This window comes from Carcharodon carcharias, chromosome 1, assembly GCF_017639515.1.
Source record: "Carcharodon carcharias isolate sCarCar2 chromosome 1, sCarCar2.pri, whole genome shotgun sequence".
Lineage (NCBI taxonomy): Eukaryota > Metazoa > Chordata > Chondrichthyes > Lamniformes > Lamnidae > Carcharodon > Carcharodon carcharias.
In genome coordinates, this window is record NC_054467.1 from 10,807,211 (window position 1) to 10,831,008 (window position 23,798).

At 42.9% G+C, this 23,798-nt stretch overlaps 1 protein-coding gene across 1 annotated transcript in view; it reads right to left on the minus strand.

The window, feature by feature from the left end:
* Window positions 1-23,598, minus strand: part of LOC121277059 (serine-rich coiled-coil domain-containing protein 1-like) — a 153,892-nt gene extending 130,294 nt beyond the window's left edge. The window contains exons 1-2 of the mRNA XM_041186032.1: window positions 23,535-23,598; window positions 12,594-12,631 (exon numbers count right to left, since the gene is read on the minus strand). Coding sequence (XP_041041966.1) covers window positions 12,594-12,631; window positions 23,535-23,598 — 102 coding nt within the window. The remainder of the gene's footprint in view (window positions 1-12,593; window positions 12,632-23,534) is intronic.
* Window positions 23,599-23,798: the final 200 nt, after the last annotated feature.

The following is a 23,798-nucleotide window of genomic DNA, read 5'->3' on the forward strand; positions in this document are numbered from 1 at the left end:
CTTCAGTTCTCCATGAATCCATTAATTCTCTCTATAATAGATCTTTACATCTTTGTATAAAGTCACATAAAAGAAGCAATTGCTTAATATTCTGGGAAATGATTATTAACACAATTTAATAGCCAAATTGGAAATAGACTTTTTGATGAAAGTCAGTGTGCACTCTGCAGTAGGAAACTAAGCATGTGAAAGAATGATTCAATAGAAACATTATTTAGACCACAGTATGATTAATCTCTTAATTATACCATACGCAATATTATATCCACTAAATGCTTTTCAAAGTTAATGGAGATTGCATTATAATTGAATACAGGCAATGTGGAAAAATGGCTTCTTAGCAAGGAAGACAAAAGACAAATAGGAAAGAAGCAAATACTTGCACTTATATAAGGCTTTGCAGCAAGGAAGCAATTTATGAAGTGCTGTTGTAATGTAGGAAATGTGGTAGTAAACGGCCAGATAATTTGTTTCTTTTTCTGATTTTTTTTTAGGGATGAATATTGACCTTGACACCTTGGACAACTCCCCAACTCTCTTAAGTCTACCTGAAAAGGCAAACAGGGCCTCGGTTTAATGTTCCATCTCAAAGATGGTACTTTCAACATTGCAGCATAACCAGTGCTGGACTGTCAGCTTAGATTTTGTGCTGAAGTCTCCGTGAAATTATTCAACAACAGATTCCACCATCAATTTACAGTGAAAAATATGCTCGTGGGAAACCTGGTTGCTTGTGGAATCGAGCACATAACAACATATGAAATAGGAGTATGAGTAGGCCATGGTCCATAAGGCCCCTCAAGCCTGGTCTGCTATTCAATTGTTGAACTTCTACCGTAACACTTTCCTACCCTATACCCATCGTGGATAATTTTATACTTTTCCACATTATATTCCATTTGTCATGTTCTTGCGCAATCATTTAACTGGTCCGTCTCCCTTTGCAACTTGTTTGCAGCATACTTTCTCACCTAACTTTGTATCATTAGCAAACTAGGATACATTATATCCAGTCCCCTCATCTAAGACAATGATATAGATAGCAAATAGCTTAAGCCCAAATGCTGATCCTTGTGGCACTCCGACCGTTACACCCTGTCATGAAAATTACCTGTTCATTCCAACTCTGTTTTCTGTCCATTAACTAATTCCCCATCCATGCTAATATATTACCCAGTGTCACCAGCCCTAATTTTGTGTAACATCTTATCGAATGCCTTCTGAAAATCCAATTTCACTACATTCACTGGCTCCCTCTTATTTACCCTGCTAGCTATATCCTCAAAAACTCTAATAGATCTGTCCAACTCAGTTCCCCTCAGTTCCGTAAAATCGTGTTGACTCTGCCTAATCGTATCGTGATTTGCTAAGTGCTGTATTATTAAGTCCTTAACAATAGATACTATTATTTTCCCTACTTCTGACTTCATGCTAACTATCACATAGTTCCATACTTTCGCTCTCTCTCCTTTCATGAACAATGGGGTTGCTATTGAACAGTGACATTCCGAGAATCTAGGGAATTCTGGAAGATCAAAAACAAAGCACCCCCTATCTCTTCAGTCATCATTTTTAAAACCCGAGGATAAGGTTCGGGTAATATGTCAGCTGTTGGTTCAATTCATTTCTTCAGTACTTTTTAAAAAAAAACTAATACTAATTACTTTAAGTTCCTCACCCTCGTTAGACTCTTGGTTCCCAGGCAGGTCACTTTGTGGTCAGTTCATGCCAATTCCAATCCTGTGAGGTGACCTCTCATGTTTATCATCTCAACTTGACATAAAGCACTCACACTTGAAACATCTGTTACGAATTATGGGGAGGAGTTTCCACAGAAGATGCCCAAACGCCTTAACTTTGGTAGAAAAGCAAATGGAAACCCTGAGAATTATTGACGCAAGAGCACCTTAACCATTTTTCCAGGGGACATCTGTGGTTCTTCAGTCAAAGTTACAGCAGACAAGCAGGAGAAAGGAGAATCCCAACAGAAATTTAATTGAATGACTAGTGCCATTGTTTGTCCACTAATCCAAGCTGGCATTCAGCCGACCTCTCTAATTATCTTTGAAGATGTTTTAAAATGATAAATATGTGTAAGGAATAATTCAATTTCCTGAAGGATAAATATTTGTTCCCACGAAATGTGATTACTCTGGAGAATTAGATAAATGCAACTCTTGAGTGCTACTTCAGTAGAAACGCTTTTTTTAAACACGTATGAACACTGAAGATGGCAACAAAGATTGCAAATGCAATAGCAATCAACGTTCCTCAGAAGATGCATGAAATATAAAACTTTTCCACAAACCTAAGTACAAACTATGGGCAGAATTTTACGTCCCGATCGGGCATAAAGTCGCCCGAAAGGGCATTGAGCGAGCGTCCCGACATCATCCCGCGCTCACACAATATTTCGTTTGGCGGGCGGGCGCAAAAGTCAGAAGTGTACCCGCTGGCAATTAAGAGGGCAATTAAACCCATTAACGGCGCAAATGACTCTGATTTTTCGTGGTCTGTCCAACTTTATGATTGGTGGAGGGGCAAATCAGCCAGGCAGGCTTTGCATTTTTCATGAAACCTCATCCGAGGGCGTAGAGGTTTCCGTTGTTAAATAAAATAAGAAAGAAAACCTACGGACAACATTTTTATCACCTATATGTCCGGATGCCTGATTGGGATGCTTGGACATTTTTCTCTTCATTTTCAAAACTTTATTTCATGGCTTTTCGGATCTGCAGCTCCCTGAGGCAGCTCTCTGCCTTGAGGGAGCTTTCCCTCAGCACTCACCCGCACCCGCACCCGCACCCGCCCTCCTCCTGCCCCCACCCCGGTGGCGCTGGGCTTTGCAGCACTCGGTTCATGCTGGCTGGCCAGAATGAAATCGCGGTTGGGGGCCGATTGCAGTTGGCGGCCCAGATACCGACCTCTCCCGGGTTCGCCGACCATGCCTGCCGGCCGAGCTGAAAATTCAAGCCTATGTTTTCAAATAAGATATATGCATCGCCATTATGTCATATCCATTATGTCATGGGGGAGATGGTGGTGTAGTGGTCATGTCACTGGACTAGTAAGCCAGAGGCCCAAGCTAATGCTCTGGGTTCATAGGCATCAGAGCAGCTCATCCCATCATAGCAGCTGATGGAATTTAAATTCAGCTAATAAATTTGAAATTAAAAAGCTAATCTCGGTAATAGTGGCCATGGCATCATTGTCGATTGTCCTAAAAACCCATCTGGTTCACTAATGCCCTTTAGGGAAGGAAGTCTGCCATCCTTACCTGGTCTAGCCTACATGTGACTCCAGATCCACAACAATGTGGTTGACTCTTAGCTAAATGGCACACAACCCACTCAGTTGTATCAAACCATGACAAAGCCTACAAAAATGACTGAAACCGGACAGACCACCCAGCATTGACATAGGCACAGGAAATAACAACAGAAAGCTCAGCCCTGTTAACCTTGCAAAGTCCTCCTTACTAATATCTGGAAGCTTGTGACAAAATTGGGAGAGCTGTCTGACAGATTAGTCAAACAACAGCCTGACATAGTCTTACTCACGGAAACAAACCTTACAGAAAATATCCCGGGCACCACCATCACCATCCTTGGGTAAGTCCTGTTCATTGACAGAACAGACCCACCGGATGTGGCGGCATAGTGGTATACTGTCGGGAGGGACTTGCCCTCGGAGTTCTCACCATTGATTCCAGACAACATAAAGTCATATGGCATTAGGTGAAACATGGGCAAGGAAACTTCCTGTTGATAACCACCTACCGCTCTCCCTCAGCTGATGAGCCAGAGCTCCTCCATGTTGAACACCACCTGGAGGAAGCGCACTGAGGGTGAAAAGGGCACAGAATGTGCTCTGGGTGGGGTCTTCAATGTCCATTACCAGAACTGGCTTGATAGCATCGCGACAGACCGAAATGGCCGAGTCCTAAAGGATGTAGCTGCTAGACAGGGCCTGTGGCAGATAGTGAGGGAACAAACATGAGGGAAAAAACTTACTTGACCTCGTCCCCACCAGTCTATCTGTTGCAGATGCATCTATCCATGGCAAAATTTTAAGGGTGACCACCACATAGTCCTTGTGGAGATGAAGCCCCTTCTTGATGGCACTACCACCATGCTAAATGGGATAGGTTTCAAACAGGTCTAGCAGTCCAAAACTGAGCATTCCTGAGGTGTTGTGGTCCATCAGCAGCAGAATTGTATACAACTGCAATCTGTAACCTTATGGCCTAGCGTATCCCCCACTCTACCATTGCCATCAAACCAGGGGATCAACCCTGGTTCAATGAAGAGTGCAGAAGGGCATGTCAGGAGCAGCACCAGGCACAATAAAAATGAGGTGTCAACCTGGTGAAGCTACAACTCAAGACTACTTGCGTGCCAAATAGCATAAGCAGCAAGTGATAGAGAGAGCTAAGTGATCCCACAACCAATGGATCTGCAGCCCTGCCACATCTAGTATTGAATAGTGGTGGACAATGAGACAACTAACTGGAGGAGGAGACTCCACAAATATATCCAATCCTTAATGATGGAGAATCCAACACATCAGTCCAAAACCTTTTGTTTGCAACAATCTTCAGCCAGAGGTGCAGAGTGGATGATCCACCTTGGCCTCCTCCTGATGCCAGTCAGATCATAGGTGCCAGTCTTAAGCCAATTCAATTCACTCCACATGATATCAAGAAACAGCTGAAGGCACCGGATACTGCAAAGTATATGGGTCTTGACAATATTCCAGCAATAGTACTGAAGGCTTGTGCTCCACAACTTGCCGTGCCCCTAGCCAAGCTATTCCAGTACAGCTACAACACTGGCATCTATCCGGCAATGTGGAAAATTGCCCAGGTATGTCCTGCCCGCAAAAAGCAGGACAAATTCAACCTGGTTAATTACTGGTCAAGTCTACTCTTGATTATCAGCAAAATGACGGAAGGAGTCATTGACAGTGCTACCAAGTGGCACTTTCTGAGTAAGTACTCAGAAATAACCTGCTCACTGTTGCTTAGTTTGAATCAGGTCAGAGGCTGGGAATTCTGTGGTGAGTAACTGACCAGACTCTCCAAAGACTGTCCACGATCTACAAGAGACAAGTTAGGAGGGAGATGCAATACTCCCTATTTTCCTGGATGAGTGCAGCTCAATTAACACTCAAGAAACTCAATACCATCCAGGACAAAGCAGCCCACTCAATTGGCACTCCATCCACCACCATCAACATCGACTCCCTCCACCACCGATGTACAGTAGCAGCAGTGTGTACCATCTACAAGATGCACTACTCAAAAAGGCTCCTTTGACAGACCTTCCAAATTCGCAACTTCTTTCACCTAGAAGGGCAAGGGCAGCTGATGCATGGCAACATCACTACCTGCAAGCTCCCCTTCAAGTCACACGCCTTCCTGACTTGGAATTATATCACCGTTCCTTCACTGTTGCTGGATCAAAGCCTTGGAACTCCCTCCCTAACAGCACTGTGGCTATACTTACACCACACGGACTGCTGCGGTTCAAGAAGGTGGCTCACCGCTACCTTCTCAAGGGCAATTAGGGATAGGCAATAAAAATGCTGGCCTAGCCAGCGAGATCCATGTCCCGTGAAATAATTTTTTAAAAATCCCACGATGGCCAGGCTGAATTAACTGCCCAATTAATATCCAGCACAGGGTACCAACAAAATCACATGACTTATCTGCCATGTCCAGAGACAAGTTGATAGAAGTCTTAGCTGCTATTAATTTGTTGACCCATGAGCAATGGTTCTAGCATTCATTATCAATAAAACCTTTTTACATCTTCAGCGTTGTAACCAGTATTGGCACAGGTATTTTATTCATCAGTTCAAAGGATATATTGCCTTCCTCCAAAATATTTCAACCTATTGACTTGAAGACTAAAATTAAATGGACCCAACATTATAAATATGTGTAGCATATTTTTGCAAGTGTGACCTTTACATCCATGATTATGCATAATTTGACCTCTATTTTCAAGATAATTGATATGATTTAATAAAGGAGGATATGACTGTTATGGGAATGCATTTTCCTTAATACCATTTTCCATCTTTTGGCTGGAGTTGTCCACTTTGCTTAGAGAATGAGTATTGCTTTCAGGAATAATTCATGCATCTTTACATTTTATGCATGTACTAAATATAATCTGTATTAGCAATATGGGTCTTGCTCCCGATGTGGTTCAGCTGGTTAAGGTAACTGAAGAATGCAGGTCAGGAAGCTTCTATATTCAGTCCCTAGTTTGCATTCAGGTAGTTGATATCAACTGTTGAGTAAATGAAAAGACTTCAAGTCACCCCTGTGTCCCCTGGGCCAGGCAGAGTAGTGGTCTCCTCTTCTTTATCACTATCCAAACACTGCTGCTGGAACTGTGCATTTGTGGATGCTCAGCAAGATGGTTTTGGCTTTGGATCTAAAGCCTGTGACCAAATAGTCATCCGACATTCAATCGAATTGACTCCCGTTAGGCGCCCAACCCTATACACAGTTTAATTTACTTCAGTGGATCTGAATAACAGATGGGGCGTGGTCACCTGTGATATGCCGCAACTGACATTCAGATTTTACTTTTTCTAAAAATTCTTTCAAGGGATGTGGGCTTTGCTGGCTGGGCCAGCATTTATTGCCCATCCCTAATTGCCCTTGAGAAGGTGGTGGTGAGCTGCCTCCTTGAATAACTGCAGTTGATGTGGTGTAGGTACACCCACACTGATGCAATGGTGGTGCAAAGGTCAGTTTTCACCATCATTACTCCATTGAAGCTGCTGGGAATTCCAGGTGCTCAGGTGGTGAATAACATGGAAATCTAGAAGATGCTGCCAGTGATTCTATGATCCTCTATTGGGTGCACTGTTGAGGTCCCCAAGACTGCAGGCTCCATTGCAATCATGGAACGATGAGAATTCCCACTTGTTTGTGGTCTCTTTGGGAAACTCTGGAAAAAGTTCCAACTTGCATACAGTGCAACATGGCTTTTAACAGCACACTAACTTCATAATTACTGCCAGATGCCCTCACTGGCCTGAAAAACTATTTTTCCCTATCTATGGGCTGTCAAATCTCTCCATAATGATTTTTTTATAGTTATAAAACATTTTTAGAAATCTTTTTAAAGAATGCTTACCTTTATTTTAGCTCCTATCGTATATTTGCCTTATTATCTAAAAATTTCAATGAAAAGTGAAACATTTCAGCTGTTTTTAACTTCCTGGTTTGCTGTCTGTGAGAATACTTCAATGTGGTTGGTTGCTTCCCTGCAACCCTACTGACATCACTACTGCTGGATGCCTGGAGATCCCCTTGACTTGGCGCCAGACTCAATCTGCTTTTGGGAAGGGGGAAATCCACACCTGAGAGAACGGCAGATCTTTGTGGAGCAGCTTTCTTTCATTACTCAACAAAATGCAAGCCATTGGATGTCACCTGGGTGCCAACCAAATACGTGGCTTAAAGAAAGCATAATATTGTGGGTATAAGTGAATGACAAGCTTCTTGTCTCTTGTACATCTCTGATTTTCATTTTTTCACCTTTAAAGACCATCAAGCTACATAAACACTAAGCTCCAGAATTATCACCTTAAACCTTTCTGCCTCTTCTCCTCCCTTATGGAGGCTTTTAATCACCCATCCTAATATCTCCTTATGTGGCTCAGCGTCAAATCTTGTTTGATAACACCGTGAAGCACTTTAGGGTGTTTTGCTACATTAGTGGCACCGTCTAAATGCTTCTTCTGATGTTTCAGTCCAATTTTCTGAGTGTGTCTTTTAAATTATTCTCAATGTGATCTGCTGTATATTTTCTGTTTCTTTGAATGGATTTTTATGGACCAAGTATAAGTCATGCTAAACAATGAAAAGCTTCCCAGATTGCAGATGTTTAGAAGCACAGCATCTTCATAAATTCAGAGTCATTTATGGCACAGAAGGAGACAATTCAGCCCATCGAGTGCATGCCAGCTCCTCATAGAACAATCCAGTCAGTCCCACTCCCCCACTCGAACCCTTAACCCTGCAAGATTATTTCCTTCGAGTGTCCATTCAATTTCCTTTTGAAAGCATTGATCGTTTCTGCTTCCCCCACCCTTGTGGCAGTGAGTTCAGATCATTACTACTCGCTGTGTAAAAAGTTCTTCCTCACATTCCCCCGCATCTCTTGCCTAAAATCTTAAATGTGTGCCCCCTTGTCCTCGTACCATCAGCTAATGGGAAGAGTTTTTCCTTGTCTACCTTATCTAAAACTGTCATAATGTTGTACACCTCTATCAAATGTCCCCTCAATCTCCTTTGCTCCAAGAAGAACAATCACAGCCCTTCCAACTTAACCTTGTAACTAGAGCCCATTCATTCCTGGAACCGTACTAGTAAATCTCCTCTTCTCCCTCACAAAGACCTTCACATCTTTCCTAAAGTGTGACCAGAGCTGGAGGCAATACTCCAGTTGGGGCCTAACCAGGGCTTTATACAGATTTGGCATAACTTCCCTGCTTTGGACTCAATGCTTTTATTTGGAAAACCCAAGACCCCATATGCTTTGCTCATCACTCACTCAATATGTCCAACCAACTTCAAATATTGATGCACAGACATTCCCTAGGGTCCCTCTGTCTTTGTACTCTCTTTACAATTGTGACATTAAGTCTATATTACCTCTCCCTATTCCGTCCACCAAAATACATCACCTCACACTATTCTGCATTAAATTCCATCTGCCACTGGAGTGCCCATTCTGCTCACCTATCTATGTCCTGTTGCAGGTGATTCATACCATCCTCACTGTTTGCCACTCCTCCAACTTTGGTATCATCGACAAATTTTGAAATTTTACTCCATGTTCCAAGAGCTAGGCAATTTATACACAACAGAAAAAGCAGTAGTCTGTACCAAGTCTTGGGGAACATTAGTGTCTACAACCCTCCAGTCCAAAAAACATCTACCATGACTCACTGCTATCTGTCCTTAAGCCAATTGGGCACTGAGTCTCCTATTCCATCAGCCTCAATGTTGTTAACCAAGCTTTTATGTGGTACTTTGTCAACACTTTCTTAAAATTCATAGACACAACATCCACTGCATTTCCTGCTCTGTTACTTCATCAAAAATGTCAATGAAGTTACTCATGCACCATGCTGGCTCCGCTTAATTAACTCAAACCTCTCCAAGTGCCTGTTGATTTTTTTCTCTGATTATGGATTCCAAAATCTTATTCACCACTGATGTTAAATAAACTAGCCTGTGGTTGTCATTACACTTTTTCTTAAATAATGGTGTCATATTTGCCATTCTCCGATCTTCTGGCACCTCCCCCATATTTAGGGAGATTGAAAGATTAGAGTAAACCCTTCCATTAACTCTATCCCCACTTCCTTTAGCAACCTGGAATGCAAGTCATCTGGACCAGGTGAACTATCTACCCTAAGCATAGCTGGCCTTTCCATTACCTCCTCCCTTTCAATTTTCACAATATTCATTGCCACCATTACCTCTATTTCGACTGGTATTTTGTCAGATTCCTCTTAGGAAACACTGATGCAATGAACTCATTCAGTATTCTAGCCTTGCTCTGCATCTCTAAGCATATATCATCCTCTTTGTTCTTCTTCAGACTCACTTCAACTCCTACTACGAGTCTACTATTTACATGCTGATAGAGGATTTTTGGGTTCCTATTTATGCTGACTGCCATTCTATTCTCATACTCCCATTTTGACAGTCTTATTAACCGCTTCACCTCCCCTCTCTACCTACTGTATCTGACCTGGTTCTTATTGAGGAATTCACCTGACATGCATCATACATCCTCCTTTTTTGTTTCATCATAATCTCGAGCACCCTCCGCCCTGTTTTTGGCTTCCTTATCTTTCACCTTTTTTGGAAAGTACTTAGCCTGTACCTGAAGCATCTCCTCCGTAAAGATCACCTAATTACTCACAAGCCAATCAATATTTGGGTAATTAAATTTCCTCAGTATCACCACTCTTGCAAATCTCTGTGATTTGCCAACAGATTTGTTCCCCTCTCTCTCACTCTTTAGAGGCCTATAGAATACTCCAAGTAGCATGATTTTACCTTTTTTGCTTCTCAACTCTAACCAAATGGATTCTGTCCTTACTCCGCAAGGACATTTACTCTTTCCAACGCTGCAATGTCTTCCCTAATTAGTACTGACACCCCACCTCCCTGTTTTCCTTCTCTATCATTTCTGAGCACTTTATATCCTTCTCTATTAAACACCCAGTCTCATGATGTGCACAGATGATGGTGAAATGAGTTGAAACTTACATTTTCATGTTGAAGGAAGAAATATGCTGGTCTGGGTTCAAAGTTTTTCATTGATCTCAACTGTTTACATTGCCCAATTTTAAGTTGGGGCGTATTCTAATGAAATTAGGAGGAAATATGGGCATAACTTGACATAGGCTGCACTTTCAACAACAACAATTTGGATTTATATAGTGCCTTTAACATGGTGATATGTGCCAAGGCACTTCAGAGGAGGGTTATAAATCAAAATATGACACAAAGCCACTAAGGAGACACTAGGGCAGTTGACCAAACTCTTAGTCAAAAGAGCTAGATTTTAAGGAAATTCTTGATGTTGGAAGGAAGTGGAGAGGTTTGGGGAGAGAATTCCAGAGCTTAGGGCTAGGCAGCTGAAAGCACATACGCCAGTGGTGAGGTGATTAAAATCCAGGATGTTCAAAATGGATGATTTGGAGCGATGCAAATATCTGAGAGTTGCTTGGTAGTATTTGAGTATTTCTGAACAAACAGATATGCCATTGAAGCTTCTGATCTTGCATTCATCAGGACAGACGCAAGAATGCCAAATTTCAAGGACAATACTTGCTGAACAATCCCAAGTGTGCTAACAATTACACTAACAGCCAATTTAAGATTATCAGTCGGGCTTGCAATGTGGCTCACTTATGCTTGCTCATGAGCAGGCCCTGTCCTCTGCAGCCAAAAGGAACATGTCCAGGCATTGCGCCTTTTTTGAATTAAACAAAAGCATGGAGGCAATAGTTCACTGGTGCATTCTCCATGAAAACACCTCGACCAGGGTTGACTTCCAAACTAATCAGCACCCTTTTGATAACAAAAAGCAGGGATGTGCTGCTGAGGCTTTATAAGGCTCTGGTCAGACCACATTTAGAATATTGTGAGCAATTTTGGGCCCCGTATCTCAGGAAGGATGTGCTGGCCCTGGAGAGGATCCAGAGGAGGTTCATGAGAACGATCCCAGGAATGAAAGGCTTAACATATGAGGAACGTTTGAGGACTCTGGGTCTATACTCGATGGAGTTTAGAAGGATGAGGGGGGATCTGATTGAAACTTACAGAATACTGAAAGGCCTGGATAGTGTGGATGTGGGGAAGATGTTTCCATTAGTAGGAGAAACTAGGACCCGAGGGCACAGCTTCAGAGTAAAGGGAAGACCTTTTGGAATGGAGATGAGGAGAAACTTCTTTAGCCAGAGAGTGGTGAATCTATGGAATTCATTGCCACAGAAGGCTGTGGAGGCCAGGTCATTGAGTGTATTTAAGACCGAGATAGATAGGTTCTTGATTGGTAAGGGGATCAAAGGTTACGGGGAGAAGGTGGGAGAATGAGGTTGAGAAACTTATCAGCCATGATTGAATGGCAGAGCAGACTCGATGGGCCAAATGGCCTAATTTCTGCTCCTATGTCTTATGGTCTTATGGTCTTTTCTCCTGCAGCATAAATTGTTGCTCCCTTTCAAATTTGGCATTCTTGTATCTGTCCTGATGAGTGCAATATGAAAAGCTTCTACAGCATGTCTCTTTTTCTAGCAATGTTTTCAGTCCTGTGAGGCTGGAGAAAATTACAGAACTAGGAAGGAACAAAACCATGGAGGGATTTGAAAACATGAATGAGGATTTTAAATTTGATGTGCTGCTTAACCAGGAGTCAATGTAGGCCAGCAAACATTAAATACAATGGGTGAATGAGACTTGGTGCAAATTAAAACACGAGTTGCAAAAGTTTTGGATTAGCTCAATTTCATGGAGAGGTAGAACATGGAAGCCAGCCAGGAGTATACTGGAATAGTCAAGTCCAGAGGTAACTTGGTTGTACCCAAGGAGGAACCTCCAAGTCATTATCCTTTGACAAGTATTAATAACCTGATTATAATATAACTGGCTATGCAGCCCATGCCAATGTACAGTCTTTGACACGTAATACCACACAGGGAGAGAAGAATGCAGTTCTATTGCACTTAAGGGATCCTGGAAAAGCACATGGGGCAGAAAGGGATAGAAGGATATGTTGCTAGGGTAAGAGGAAGTAATGTGGGGGCTCATGTGGAGCATAAAGACCAGCATTAGAACCTGTTCCTGTGTTGTAAAATTCTGTGCAAGACATTACAGCTGCTGGTGAAACAGAGCACAATGTAAATATACCAAAATATTATTAAGAACGAAAGATCAGTGAATAACTTAACAAAAGAAAAATTAGAATTGTAACAAAAATCATTCAATACATAATACGGGGCCACTGATCAAAGTTTAATGGATTGCACTCTATATTGTATCATACCTGGAGACCTGGGAGTTCCTTCAGACTGATTACCCTAGCTGCAGCAACGAATGTGGAATGAGATGAAATGGGTGGAAAAAGAAAAGGAACAAAAGAAAAGCAAAATGAGACACACAAAACATGGTCAAAGTAAATAAAACTAAACAAAAAAACTTAAATGATTAGTAAAACAAAAATAACCAATATTGGTTTACTTTAAATGAAAAAATGCATCAAGTGCACAGCAAAGCAGGAACGAGTTTTCAGCACATTACAAAGCAGTTTACTACATAACACACATTAGCACAACAACATGTCACCTTCAAGCAGCTGAATATTTCAAATTCTCAGAGCTGGCAGTATATACTTTCGAGAGTAGCCAGTGTAATGATTATGCTGGAATTCACACAGATTAAAAATAACTCCAACATGATCTGGGTGCTATTTCGGACCATAATGTCAAGGCTTTCATATAGAAATTCTCTTAGCTCGGTGATACAAATCTTGACTGGATTCAACTGAGGAAATAGGTCACACCTTGCGTTGGTTAGTTGATTTATGAACCGAACTAGCTTCAGGAGCAGTGCATCCAGAATACATCCAGAAGGAACTCTTTCAGCTCAGGACACCCTGATCTGAACTTTTCTCTTTCTTTTTTATTTGCACCATCCATGTTAATTCAAACAAATTCTTTTCTTTGAACAACCCCAATCATGCCCGCTTGATTGGCACCCATCCACCACCTTCAACATTCATTTCCTCCACCACAGATGCACAGTAGCAACTGTGTGTACCATCTACAAGATGCACTGCAGCAACTCGCCAAAGCTCCTTCGACAGCACCTTCCAAACCCATGACCTCTACCACCTGGAAGGACAAGGCAGCAGATGCATGGGAACACTGCCACCTGGAAATTCCGCTCCAAGCCACTCAGTATCCTGGCTTGGAAATATGTCGCTGTTCCTTCACTGTCGCTGGGCCAAAATCCTGGAACTCACACCCTGTCAGCTCTGTGGGTGCACCTACACCACATGGACAGCAACAGTTCAAGAAGGTGGCTTACCACCACCACCTTCTCAAGGGCAATTAGGGATGGGCGGTAAATGCTGACCGAGCCAGCAACATCCACATCCCCCGTGATGAATAAATTTTAAAAATGTAAGCACTGGCTCGCCTCCAAACTGAAGCCCAGGATCACACTGTTCTGCAAACTCTACAGTGTGAACGAACCAGCTGGAGGAAGTTCATCATCATCCTTGTGTTCACTGACCTATGCTGGCTCTTGGTCTGGCAGCATTCGATTGAAAATTCTCATTCCTGTATTCAAACTGCTCCACAGCCTCACCCCTACCAATCTCTGTAACCTCCTCCAGCCCCACAATCTTCCACAGTCCCTGCATTCCCTTTGTGCATCCTCAATTTTCATTACTCCCCATCGGCAGCTGTTCCTTCAGCTATTACGCTGCTAAGCTCTGGAATTCCTTCCCTAAACCTCTTTGCCTTCCTATCTCTCTCACCTTAATTAAGACACTCTTACCTCATTGACCCAGCTTTCGGCCCCCTGTCCTAATATCTCCTTATGTGGCTTGGAATCAAATTTAATTTGATAATCACTTCTGTGAAGCACTTTTGGTTGTTTTACTATATTAAAGGCACTTTATGAATACAAGGGGCTATTGTTGTAATTGTCTAAATATATTTGTTACATGTTAGAAATTATGAGCTGAATTTTCCTTGCCCCTGGGTGGCATGCTTGGAGGTGGGGGGTGGCCAGGAAATTAGTGGAGAGTTCCAGCATTCCGAGGTAGTTAGGAAAGCAGATTGGTTGTCCGCACCACAGAGGTGGACAGCTCATTTACATAATTAAGGCCCAAATTAGGGTGAATTTTGCGAACTCGCTGGGAATTTTCCAGTGGTGCAGTGGCCTTCCAGCTTAAGGGAGACAGCCTCCTTGCGGCAATTGGGATTCCTTCAGAGCAGGAGGCTCCATTCTCCAGTGTAGGCAGGTAAACCCTCTCCTGTAGTGCCAAAGCGCTATCTGGAGTGGACTCCCCCGCCTCTGGTTAATATATTTAGTTTTATCCCTTCGAGGGTTCTTCCAAGTTGACGCACTCTTGTGGTATCCCACCTGCCTCAGCACCACCCACCTCTCCCATTTATGGTTGCCGAGACCCCAGAGCTGCCAGACCTCCGATTGGGCTGGCAGCTTAACCATTGTCCATAACCAGATGGTGAGCTTAGACATGGCCAATTAGGAGGCCACCTCCCAGAATATTGCTATGCCAGTCTCACTTCCCATAAATGCGGGCTTGGTCCCCACGTTGGGGTAGTGAAGCCCAGGGAAAAATCCTGCCTTTAATAACTGTGTACTCTTCCATTAATTTCTTTATCCACAACATAAACACGCCACCTTGTAATGACACCGTAATAACGGCTCTGGAAGTGCTTTGGTTTGGCCTTGCTCAGTTTTCTAGTCTGCACTAACAATTAACTTGAATTTTGGGTTAAAAAAGATTAAGATCAATGGTGAGATCCTGGAAAATGTGTACCATTTTTGGGAGCCTTCTCTTGGTGAAGGCAGACATAGTTAGCGAAATTCATCATTGTCTTCAAAATGTCATCTCAGCCTTTGGCTGACTGAGGAAAAGATTATTTGAAGATTAAGATCTCAAACTTGAGATTATAGGTCATGCTTTACTGGGCAACAGTGATCCTCATGCTCCAATATACTTGGACAAGCTGCAGCAGGCATCTCAAGGCACTGGAGAAGTACCATCAGCGGTGCCTTCACAAGATCCTCCAAATCTGGTGGGAAGAACGATGGTTCCAACAGTAGTGTCCTCTCCCAAGCCAACATGCCCAACACCGAGATGTTAATCACTCAAAACCATGCAGAGGGCATGTTGTTTGTATGTCTGGCACCAGATTCTCAAAGCAACTGTTCTACTTGGCACACATCAGTCACAGCAGGAGACTCTTGGGGAGGACAGTGAAAATGCTTTCAGGATGTGCTCAAAGCATCCCTGAAGAGATGAAACATGCCCACTGACTTGTGGGAGCCCTGGCTTCTGACCGACCAAAACTGAGATGGGTCAATTGGGAAGGTCCTGATGTGCTACTGATGTGAACAAATCAGGCGGCTTCATGGAGACGTACGGAGGTGAAGTTGAGGCACCGGGGAGAGCGCACAAATCTCTAAACGTCTCATTTATCCGATCCTTCAAGCGCCACCTGTCCCATATGTGGCAGAGCTTGTAGATTGCTCATTGAACTGGAATGGAAGCAAGTTATCCTCAATCCCAAGGAGCTGCTTCAGGAGAAGAGGAGCCTATACTGCAGAAGCTCCTAAACCCCAATAAGTCTACTTCTCTACTTTTCAAATTGCACTAAGATTTTCTATTTGGCCACAAACCTATACCTTTATTGAGAAAATCTTGAGCCTGCATCACTTAGGTTGGCTTACCTAAACCAGACAGACTGCAGCAGTTTAAGGAGGTGACTCACCACCATCTTCTCAAGGGTAATTAGGGATGGGCAACAACTGCTAGCCTAGCCAGTGACGGTCAAATCCCAAAAAAGGATAATAAAAGAAATCCTGTGTATAAAATCTTATTTACTATTATTACATATTTATCAACACTTTCGTGTCACCACTCTGCTTTTGTAAGTCCTTGGGAGTGAAACTGATCGGAGCCAAAAGCACAAGACAGGTTGGTAGTGAATCAGTAGTCTGTTATACACTGCACCAGTTTTATTTTCCATTGACTTGGGAAAATATTGTCAAGAGTTTTACTTTCAAACCAAGTGCAAGTGATAGGTAGATAGGAAACAAGTCTCCAAAAAGAGTCTGAACTACCATTCTGTGAACTCCAGTGAAAGAAGATTGGGTACAATGAAAAATTGGCCATTGATTCGCTAGAAATGCTGGTGTAGACCAAGTTCACCCCCACTTATGTCCATACATATTATGGGATCTGCTTATCCAAAAGGTAGGGTATCAGAAGGATGAGCTCCAATTGATTATTTTTATCTTTGACTTTTCTTTGATCCAATAGCCAACGTTAGATTAACAGTCTTTAATGCCAGGAAGAACTAGCAAACCTCAGGTTGAAGCAGATTCCTATCATGATTTGGCAAATTAACTTACCATTTTTTACCAGAAATTAAAATGGATGGTTCGGAATATTCCCAGGGAATGGCACTGACCTTTCTGGGGGACATTTTTAATTCCAGTTAAATTTATCAAGATGCCCTTCCTGAACAGAAAATAGTTTTGGTCCACAACATCTATTTATTATTTTAATCTTTGTGTCAAACTTTATATTGATATGGAAAACATAATCTTTCACTTCTTCATTAAATACTCAGCCAGCACAGGATTTCACAAAAAGCCATGTAACAGTTTGAAGACAATTAGCTTTCCCCTTTCAACATAACCTTATTAAATCAGCCAGTATCACGAATGTTAAAGTCACCAGAACAAATATTCATCTATTCAAGTTCATGCGCTAATTGTACTGCTCAGTTGTAGGTAAACATGCCTGCACTTGTATCTGTGCATATGAACATTATTTGTTGTTCTGTGCTCAAAGCAGTGAGAGAGAGGGGGCAATCAGAAAAGTAAAACTATTCATCAAAGCAGCCGAGGCATGAACACATTCTAGTATTTTTCGTGGTTAATTTGTGAGTTTTAAATAAGAAGAATGGATCAATGCAAATTGGTCAAATTTGCAGATTATATGAAATTAGGTTGGCCAGTGAATTTGGAGGAAATGGTTCAGGAATTACAACCTGAGGGTTGGACAAAATATGAGAGAAAATGATAGACAAAGTTTAATGTAAACAAGTTTAAAGTATAGCACGTATAAGGAGAAAAATGGTGTTGAAATAGCTTAGGATGACACTGAAAGATTCGAAGTTCAGTCTGTTCAACAATGGTCGAGTAATCTTCAAAGTCAAAAGTTGCTGAACTCTTCATCAATGCAATGCAGTAGAAATAAGATGAAGTTTCGCTCAACCTGTACAAAAGGCACGTGATTGACCTCTTGCATTAAAGAGTTCTAAATTATGAGAAATGATCAAGAAACCTGAGCTTTTCATCCTTGAATAGAAATATGTGAGAGATGACCAGGTAGAGGAATATAACATGGAAAAGGTAAATCCAGAAAATTATTTCAAATACATTTGTAAGAACCAGACAAGCAATCACAGGTTCAAACCAATCAAAGGCAAATTTAGGACTAATTAAATGAATGAAAGTTCCCTTTCTCAGTGAGCGATCTGTATAGGGAATGGACTTGCAAATTGCACAGGGAAAGCAAAAACTACATAATCCTTTAAGAAACAACTGGTTGCCATAACTGTGGTCATTTTAGACTCTTTCTCAATAGATGAACTTACATGGACTGAGTGGCCTTCCATATCCATAATGACCTTATGAACATAGTGAGTGAAAACAGATACTCCACTGAACCTATATAGTTCTCCCGTAAAAGATCTGCATTTTTATATTAGGAGACACAAGAAGTGTTAAAATCAAGGGCTATGGGGGAAAAAAGCAGGAAAGTGGGGTTGAGGATTATCAGATCAGCCATGATCTCATTGAATGGTCTTATGGTCTTAATGCTGCCTTACATGTTAAGGAATACACTTAATGATTTATAGCCTATATACAAAGCTGAGCCTGGAGTTGTTGCTTATATGAATCATCAGTCATGCACAATATTTTTCCTGGCCCTTCAATATGCAACAAATTCTTAATGTTATTTAGTGATGGAAGTGACCATTGTGGCACGCCAAGTCTTGTTTCATCTCACAACTGTTTTCCAACCTGTTTTTAACACATCTTTTTTTATTGTAAAAATCTTTCGTAGCCAAGGGCTGAAAAAATGTATTGACAAAAAGCTACCTGATTGACTGCATTTCCAGATATTTAATGTCAGCCCTCGATTGAGAGGGTATAAAAGGGGCTTTGTTATCAGCTGAATGTGGACAATGCTTTTTGAAAGATTGAAAGACAGGACAAGTAGAACCATAGCACAAACAGCTCCAGAAATCTGCAATCAGAGTAACAACCGATTCATCCACTCTCGCTGGGGAGCAACAGGAAACAGGCAGATGAATCTCATCTTCCTCTTTCAGTTAAAGTGCAACTGCCTTCAATTCTTCAATGCAAGTGTTGGCATGCCAATGCATAATGGCGACTGAAGATACGTGTACCATGGACAACCTCATCAGCAAACTTTGGACAAGGTTTGTTATAGCGCCAGGCTTTGCTCAGCGCAAGTATTGCAAACATAATTATATCTTTCTCACACTGCTTTGAGTTAAGTAAAATTATTGAAACAGAAGTCAGTCTAGGAAAGATTTCTGGGCCCAGGCTTGGTGCTGTGCAAGCAGCTTGCACCCAAGCCAGGAGGCCCAAGGAGCGACAGAGGATCTACATATATGGGATAGGATGATTATGCCCCCACGAGCATCAGGGAGAAACGGATTTAATCTTAGCTGTCTCACCAGGGTGGGGACGAGGGTGGTGTGGGTCAGAAAAACATTGCATTCACAACTTTCTTTTCAACAATGGCCACAGATAGAATCCTAAGCCTGTCCTGCACTTTGATCAGCAACTTTGTGGAGGGTTCCTTCAACTGGCATAAGCCCCCAATTAATGTATTCAAGGAGGCTAATGCCAGTTTTGGCCAGGGATTTCTAAAAATCAGCCCACAAGTTTAGCAGTGCAACCTCTGCCAGTGCAGATTGGGCTCAGGCCACTTCACATATAAATTATTGTGCTCTGTGCCCATTTTATGCCAGAAAAACTGGCGCAACTAAAAACCGTTTCCAGCCTATAAACAGGGCAGCACAGAAGCCATTCTGGTGCCACTCTATAGAATGGTGCACTTGTGTGTTAACATTTAAAAGCCTCAGACAAGAATCAAGCATAATCTTTCAATCTCCACAACGCAAAGGCTAGAGTTTGCAGACCCCGAGAACAGGTTGGCAGGCAGTTGGACCATAAAGTTGGGTGCCTGCCCCCACACTGCCACAATTTTCCTAGTGACAGGGCATGTGTTTGTGGGTCTGCCCACCCGTGTGCCAACTAAATGAGCAATTAATGAGCAGCTAAGCGCCGCCTCCTGTCACTGTTGGGTGGTGGTGGGAGGTCAGCACCATGTGTCCAGCCTGACAGGTTTTCCTGGGCAGCCTAGGTGGCCGGTCAAGGGCGCGGTGGGTGGTGCCTCCTTCACAGGCCTGCTGTGCCCGCTGGAGGCCCCGCCAAAGCTCTTCCCACTTTCCCATGTTTCCCCTCTACCCAGCCCCCGATCCACTTGCTCCAGGCTGCCAGCCTGACCCTGGCAGGACACCAGATTAAAGCCCAGGCTCCCTCGCCGCTTGCTTCCCTCTGGGATTGGCTGCAATCCCAGCAGGTGGCTGCAACTCCCGCTGGTGCTGGTGCGATGAGGGAGCTGCCGGCCACTCGATTTGGTGACACACCCAGCTTCCCATAAAATCCAGCCTCAGTTAGGAATGGGCAATAAACGCTGGCTCAGCCAGCAATGCTCACATCCTGTAAATGAATCAAAAAAAATGTCTGCTTGGACAATTCCCTAAGAATTTGGGTTTTGTATGTGCTGGAATATTGTGGTGTCAGTCAGTGGAAGTTCTACATTAACGGCCATGCTGTTCTTCATGTACATGAAGTGCAGTATTCCCAAAGTCAACATGTTCTTCATGATTATTTCTGCCAAATTCCATGAAATACACAGAGAAGATGAAGATAAGATTATTTAGTCTCTGGTACAGCCTGTTTTAGGTCTGACCTTATGTAATATTTGCTAAATAAACAGCTGAGCCTTGGATTGTACCAGGCCAGGTAGAGTTTGCAATGACAGGGTAACCTTTAAATAACAAGCTAACAAGTTGCTCGGTGCTCAACGCATTTACATGCAATACGGTGGATACTGTCACAGACGGACTCCCATCATTGCCTCTTGTCTGCATTTTGTCATGGTAAGCTATTCATCAAATATTTTTACTTGCAGAGTAAGAGAAGCAAGATGACACTGTCTGACATCAAGATAAGTGATGATACATTTTGGTGTAATTTATGTTATTGTGTTGTATGTAGCTAAATACTTAATTGTAAACATGGTGCTCCTTTAAAATGGGACCACCATCTTGGTGAAATGATTGAGCAATATCTCTGTCTCTGTAATCTCCTCCAGCCCCACAAGCCACTAAGAACTTTGCATTCCCTCAACTCTGGTCTAGTGTGCATCTCTAATTTGCTTTGTCCCACTGTTGGCAGCTGTACCTTCAGCTACCTTGGCTCTACACTTTGAAAGAGCTTCCCCTAAATCTCTCTGCCTCTCTCTCCTTTAAGGTGATCTTTAACACCTACCTTTTTGGCCAAGCTTTTGATCACTTGTCCGAATATTTCTTCATGTGACTCAGGGTGGAGTCGTCCCAGATTTGCACTAAGTGTAATAGCGAGCAAGAAAAAGGACGTTTTACCCGTTGGCCGCAATGGCGGGTTTTCACGTCGTCATCCCAATCCCACCTCATTAATCATGCATTCCCAGGAAACACACCGTTTCGCTGGTGGGTGGCCTCTGATTCAACCATCACACCTTGCCACTTCCTTACGCTGGATGCCATATTTAAAATATAGATGCATGCACACCTCTCAGTGCTTATAGCCCAGGACTGCTGCACAGAAGACAAGGCCCCGAAAGGCAAGAAGACTAAGTCAGTGACGCATCCTGAGATGTCTTCTGGACATTGTGGGAGCTTGCCTAGAAGTCTTCTACCCCTGTTCTGGCTGCAGGAGGCTCATCAGTGTCATCGTGTCATCGCTCTGGTGTGAGGGGTGGTGGCAGAGGTCATTAGTGCCAACGTTACACAGAAGGGGTTCGCCATCAATAAAGGATGATCTCATCGATGCCACCAGGTTAAGGCAACCATCTAAACACTCTAAACTCACACACTCACAAGGCCATCACACATTCACTGGCATCTCACTTACTACCAGCTCAAGGGACATCACCACTCACTCTCCCACACATAAACTCACATCTCCATCTGGTCTCATCTCCTCTGGAGACTGCCTCCTCAGCCCACACTATCTTGAGGCCATTTGTACAGATCAACATGTGTCCCCACACACACCCTGGGATACCCCCTTCCCCAGAGCAGCCCTCGCCCTGCAGCCACTTCCCTTGCCTGAGGCCACTTCTCCCCCTTCCCCATGCAAGTCCTAGCCCTGCAGCTGTAGAAAAGCCACCCCTGCCTTATGGCTGGTCTGGTAGGTAGAAACCTGCCCGTGAGCCCCCCCTTAAAGGTGGTGTAGTGGTGTCTGTGAAGCTGGTGCTAAGACCGCAAGTGCTGCCCGAAGCAAGGTAGGTAAACAAGCCTCAAAGTCCCAAGTGAAGTGTAGCTCGTCAGGTTCATGTCGCTTATGTTCAGTTGTGAAACACATTGGCATGTGCCAGGATGGTCCAGCATGGGGTGATGATTCCAGTGAGCTGGGCTTACAATGACGTGCAGATGTATTACAGTGAGTTTCCTGATGTGAGGCGGCAGGAAACGCAGCCCACCATTGACGGGCAGAGCGGACAATTGCAAACTGGTTTCCACGAAGTCGCAAAACCGACTTGTGGCCTTCCTGCCATATTGCCCGCTAACACCTGCCATGACGCCTGATGCCAGTGGGCATGGAAAATTCTGCCCTCAGCGTCCGATAATGCTCCTGTGAAGCACCCTGGTACATTTTTACTATAATAAAGCCATTACTTAAATGCAAGTTACTGTTGCATAACTACAGGCATTGATAAACTGAGATAATATGTGACGCTTACGATTGGGCACGAATTCCTATTGCGTCTGCTTGTCATGTAGCTCAAACATATACAGCAATGTCCTTCAGCTGTTTAAGCTACTTCACCCAGTACATTCAATGTATTCCAATGGATATATGCATTAAATTTTGGTTAATTCTTTCTCAACAACATCTTATATTTACACAATGCCTTTAATCTATTAAAACACCCTAAGACGCTTCAAAGGAGAGTTATTAGGCAAAACTGATACAAAGTCACATAAGGAAATATTAGGACAAGTGACCAAAAGCTTGGTCAAAGAGCTGGGTTTTAAACAGCGTCTTCAAGGACAGAGAAGCAAAGAGGTTTAAGGAGGGAATTCCTGCAGAGTTAAGGACCCTGACACTGAAGGCTATTAATAGAAGGCCAAAGGAAATCAAGGATGAATGAGTGATTTTCCTTCAACGATGGGCATTGTGAAGCCAGTAATAGCAATCCAACCACTGGCTAGTTGAGGTCATTGCCTTGGTGCAGACCTGGACTTAAAACCTGAACCATCCTTTTGGCTCAGAGAATTAAAATGGCTCATAAAGAGAAGTCAGAGGACAGTGTCGGAGTGGATGCCATTGCTTTGTGGGTCAAAAGGTAAGTGATTTTGCATTCTTCTCCTGAGGTAAAATTCTATAACAATTCTCTCTGCTTCCTTCAGAAATAGGTCAAATAAAATGCCAGAAAACCTATTTAATCTTACAGCCAACATTATACAGATTCAACTATTGTCTTTCTTTAGAATGACATTTCAATGGTTCCAGTGGCTTTACATTCAATCACTTCTGCTTGTACTTATCTTTAAAGCCGTGAACTCTATTTCTAACCAGATATTCAGTGAGCTCTTTTGAAAGATGTTAATCAACGCCGCACATCCACAAATCCATTCCAAAGATCTGCTCGGATGGTAAAGAAATTTCTCCTAATCTCAATTTTCAGCTTCAGACTTGTTCCTTTTGCAATAACATCCCCTCGTTCTGTGCTTACAGGCCAGGTTCAGTGATCAAATATATCCATTCCTCACAAACTTCAGCTCAATCTTTTTTCTGATGGGAAGAAGTTCAGTTCTGTGATATTTCTTTCTAATTCAGTTCTTACTTTGAGCTTGAGAATCATACTTCTCTGCCTCCTCAAATTCATTATCCTGGCAGGCTGCATGCATTTTATTTTTATTCATTACCCTGGCAGGGCCTGCAATTACTCGCAATCCCTAATGGAGAAGGTGGTGGTGAGCCGCCTCCTTGAACCGCTGCAGCCCACGTGGTGTAGGTACACCCACAGTGCTGTTAGGGCAGGAGTTTCAGGATTTTGACCCGGGGACAGTGAAGGAACGGCGATATATTTCCAAGTCAGTGTGGTGAG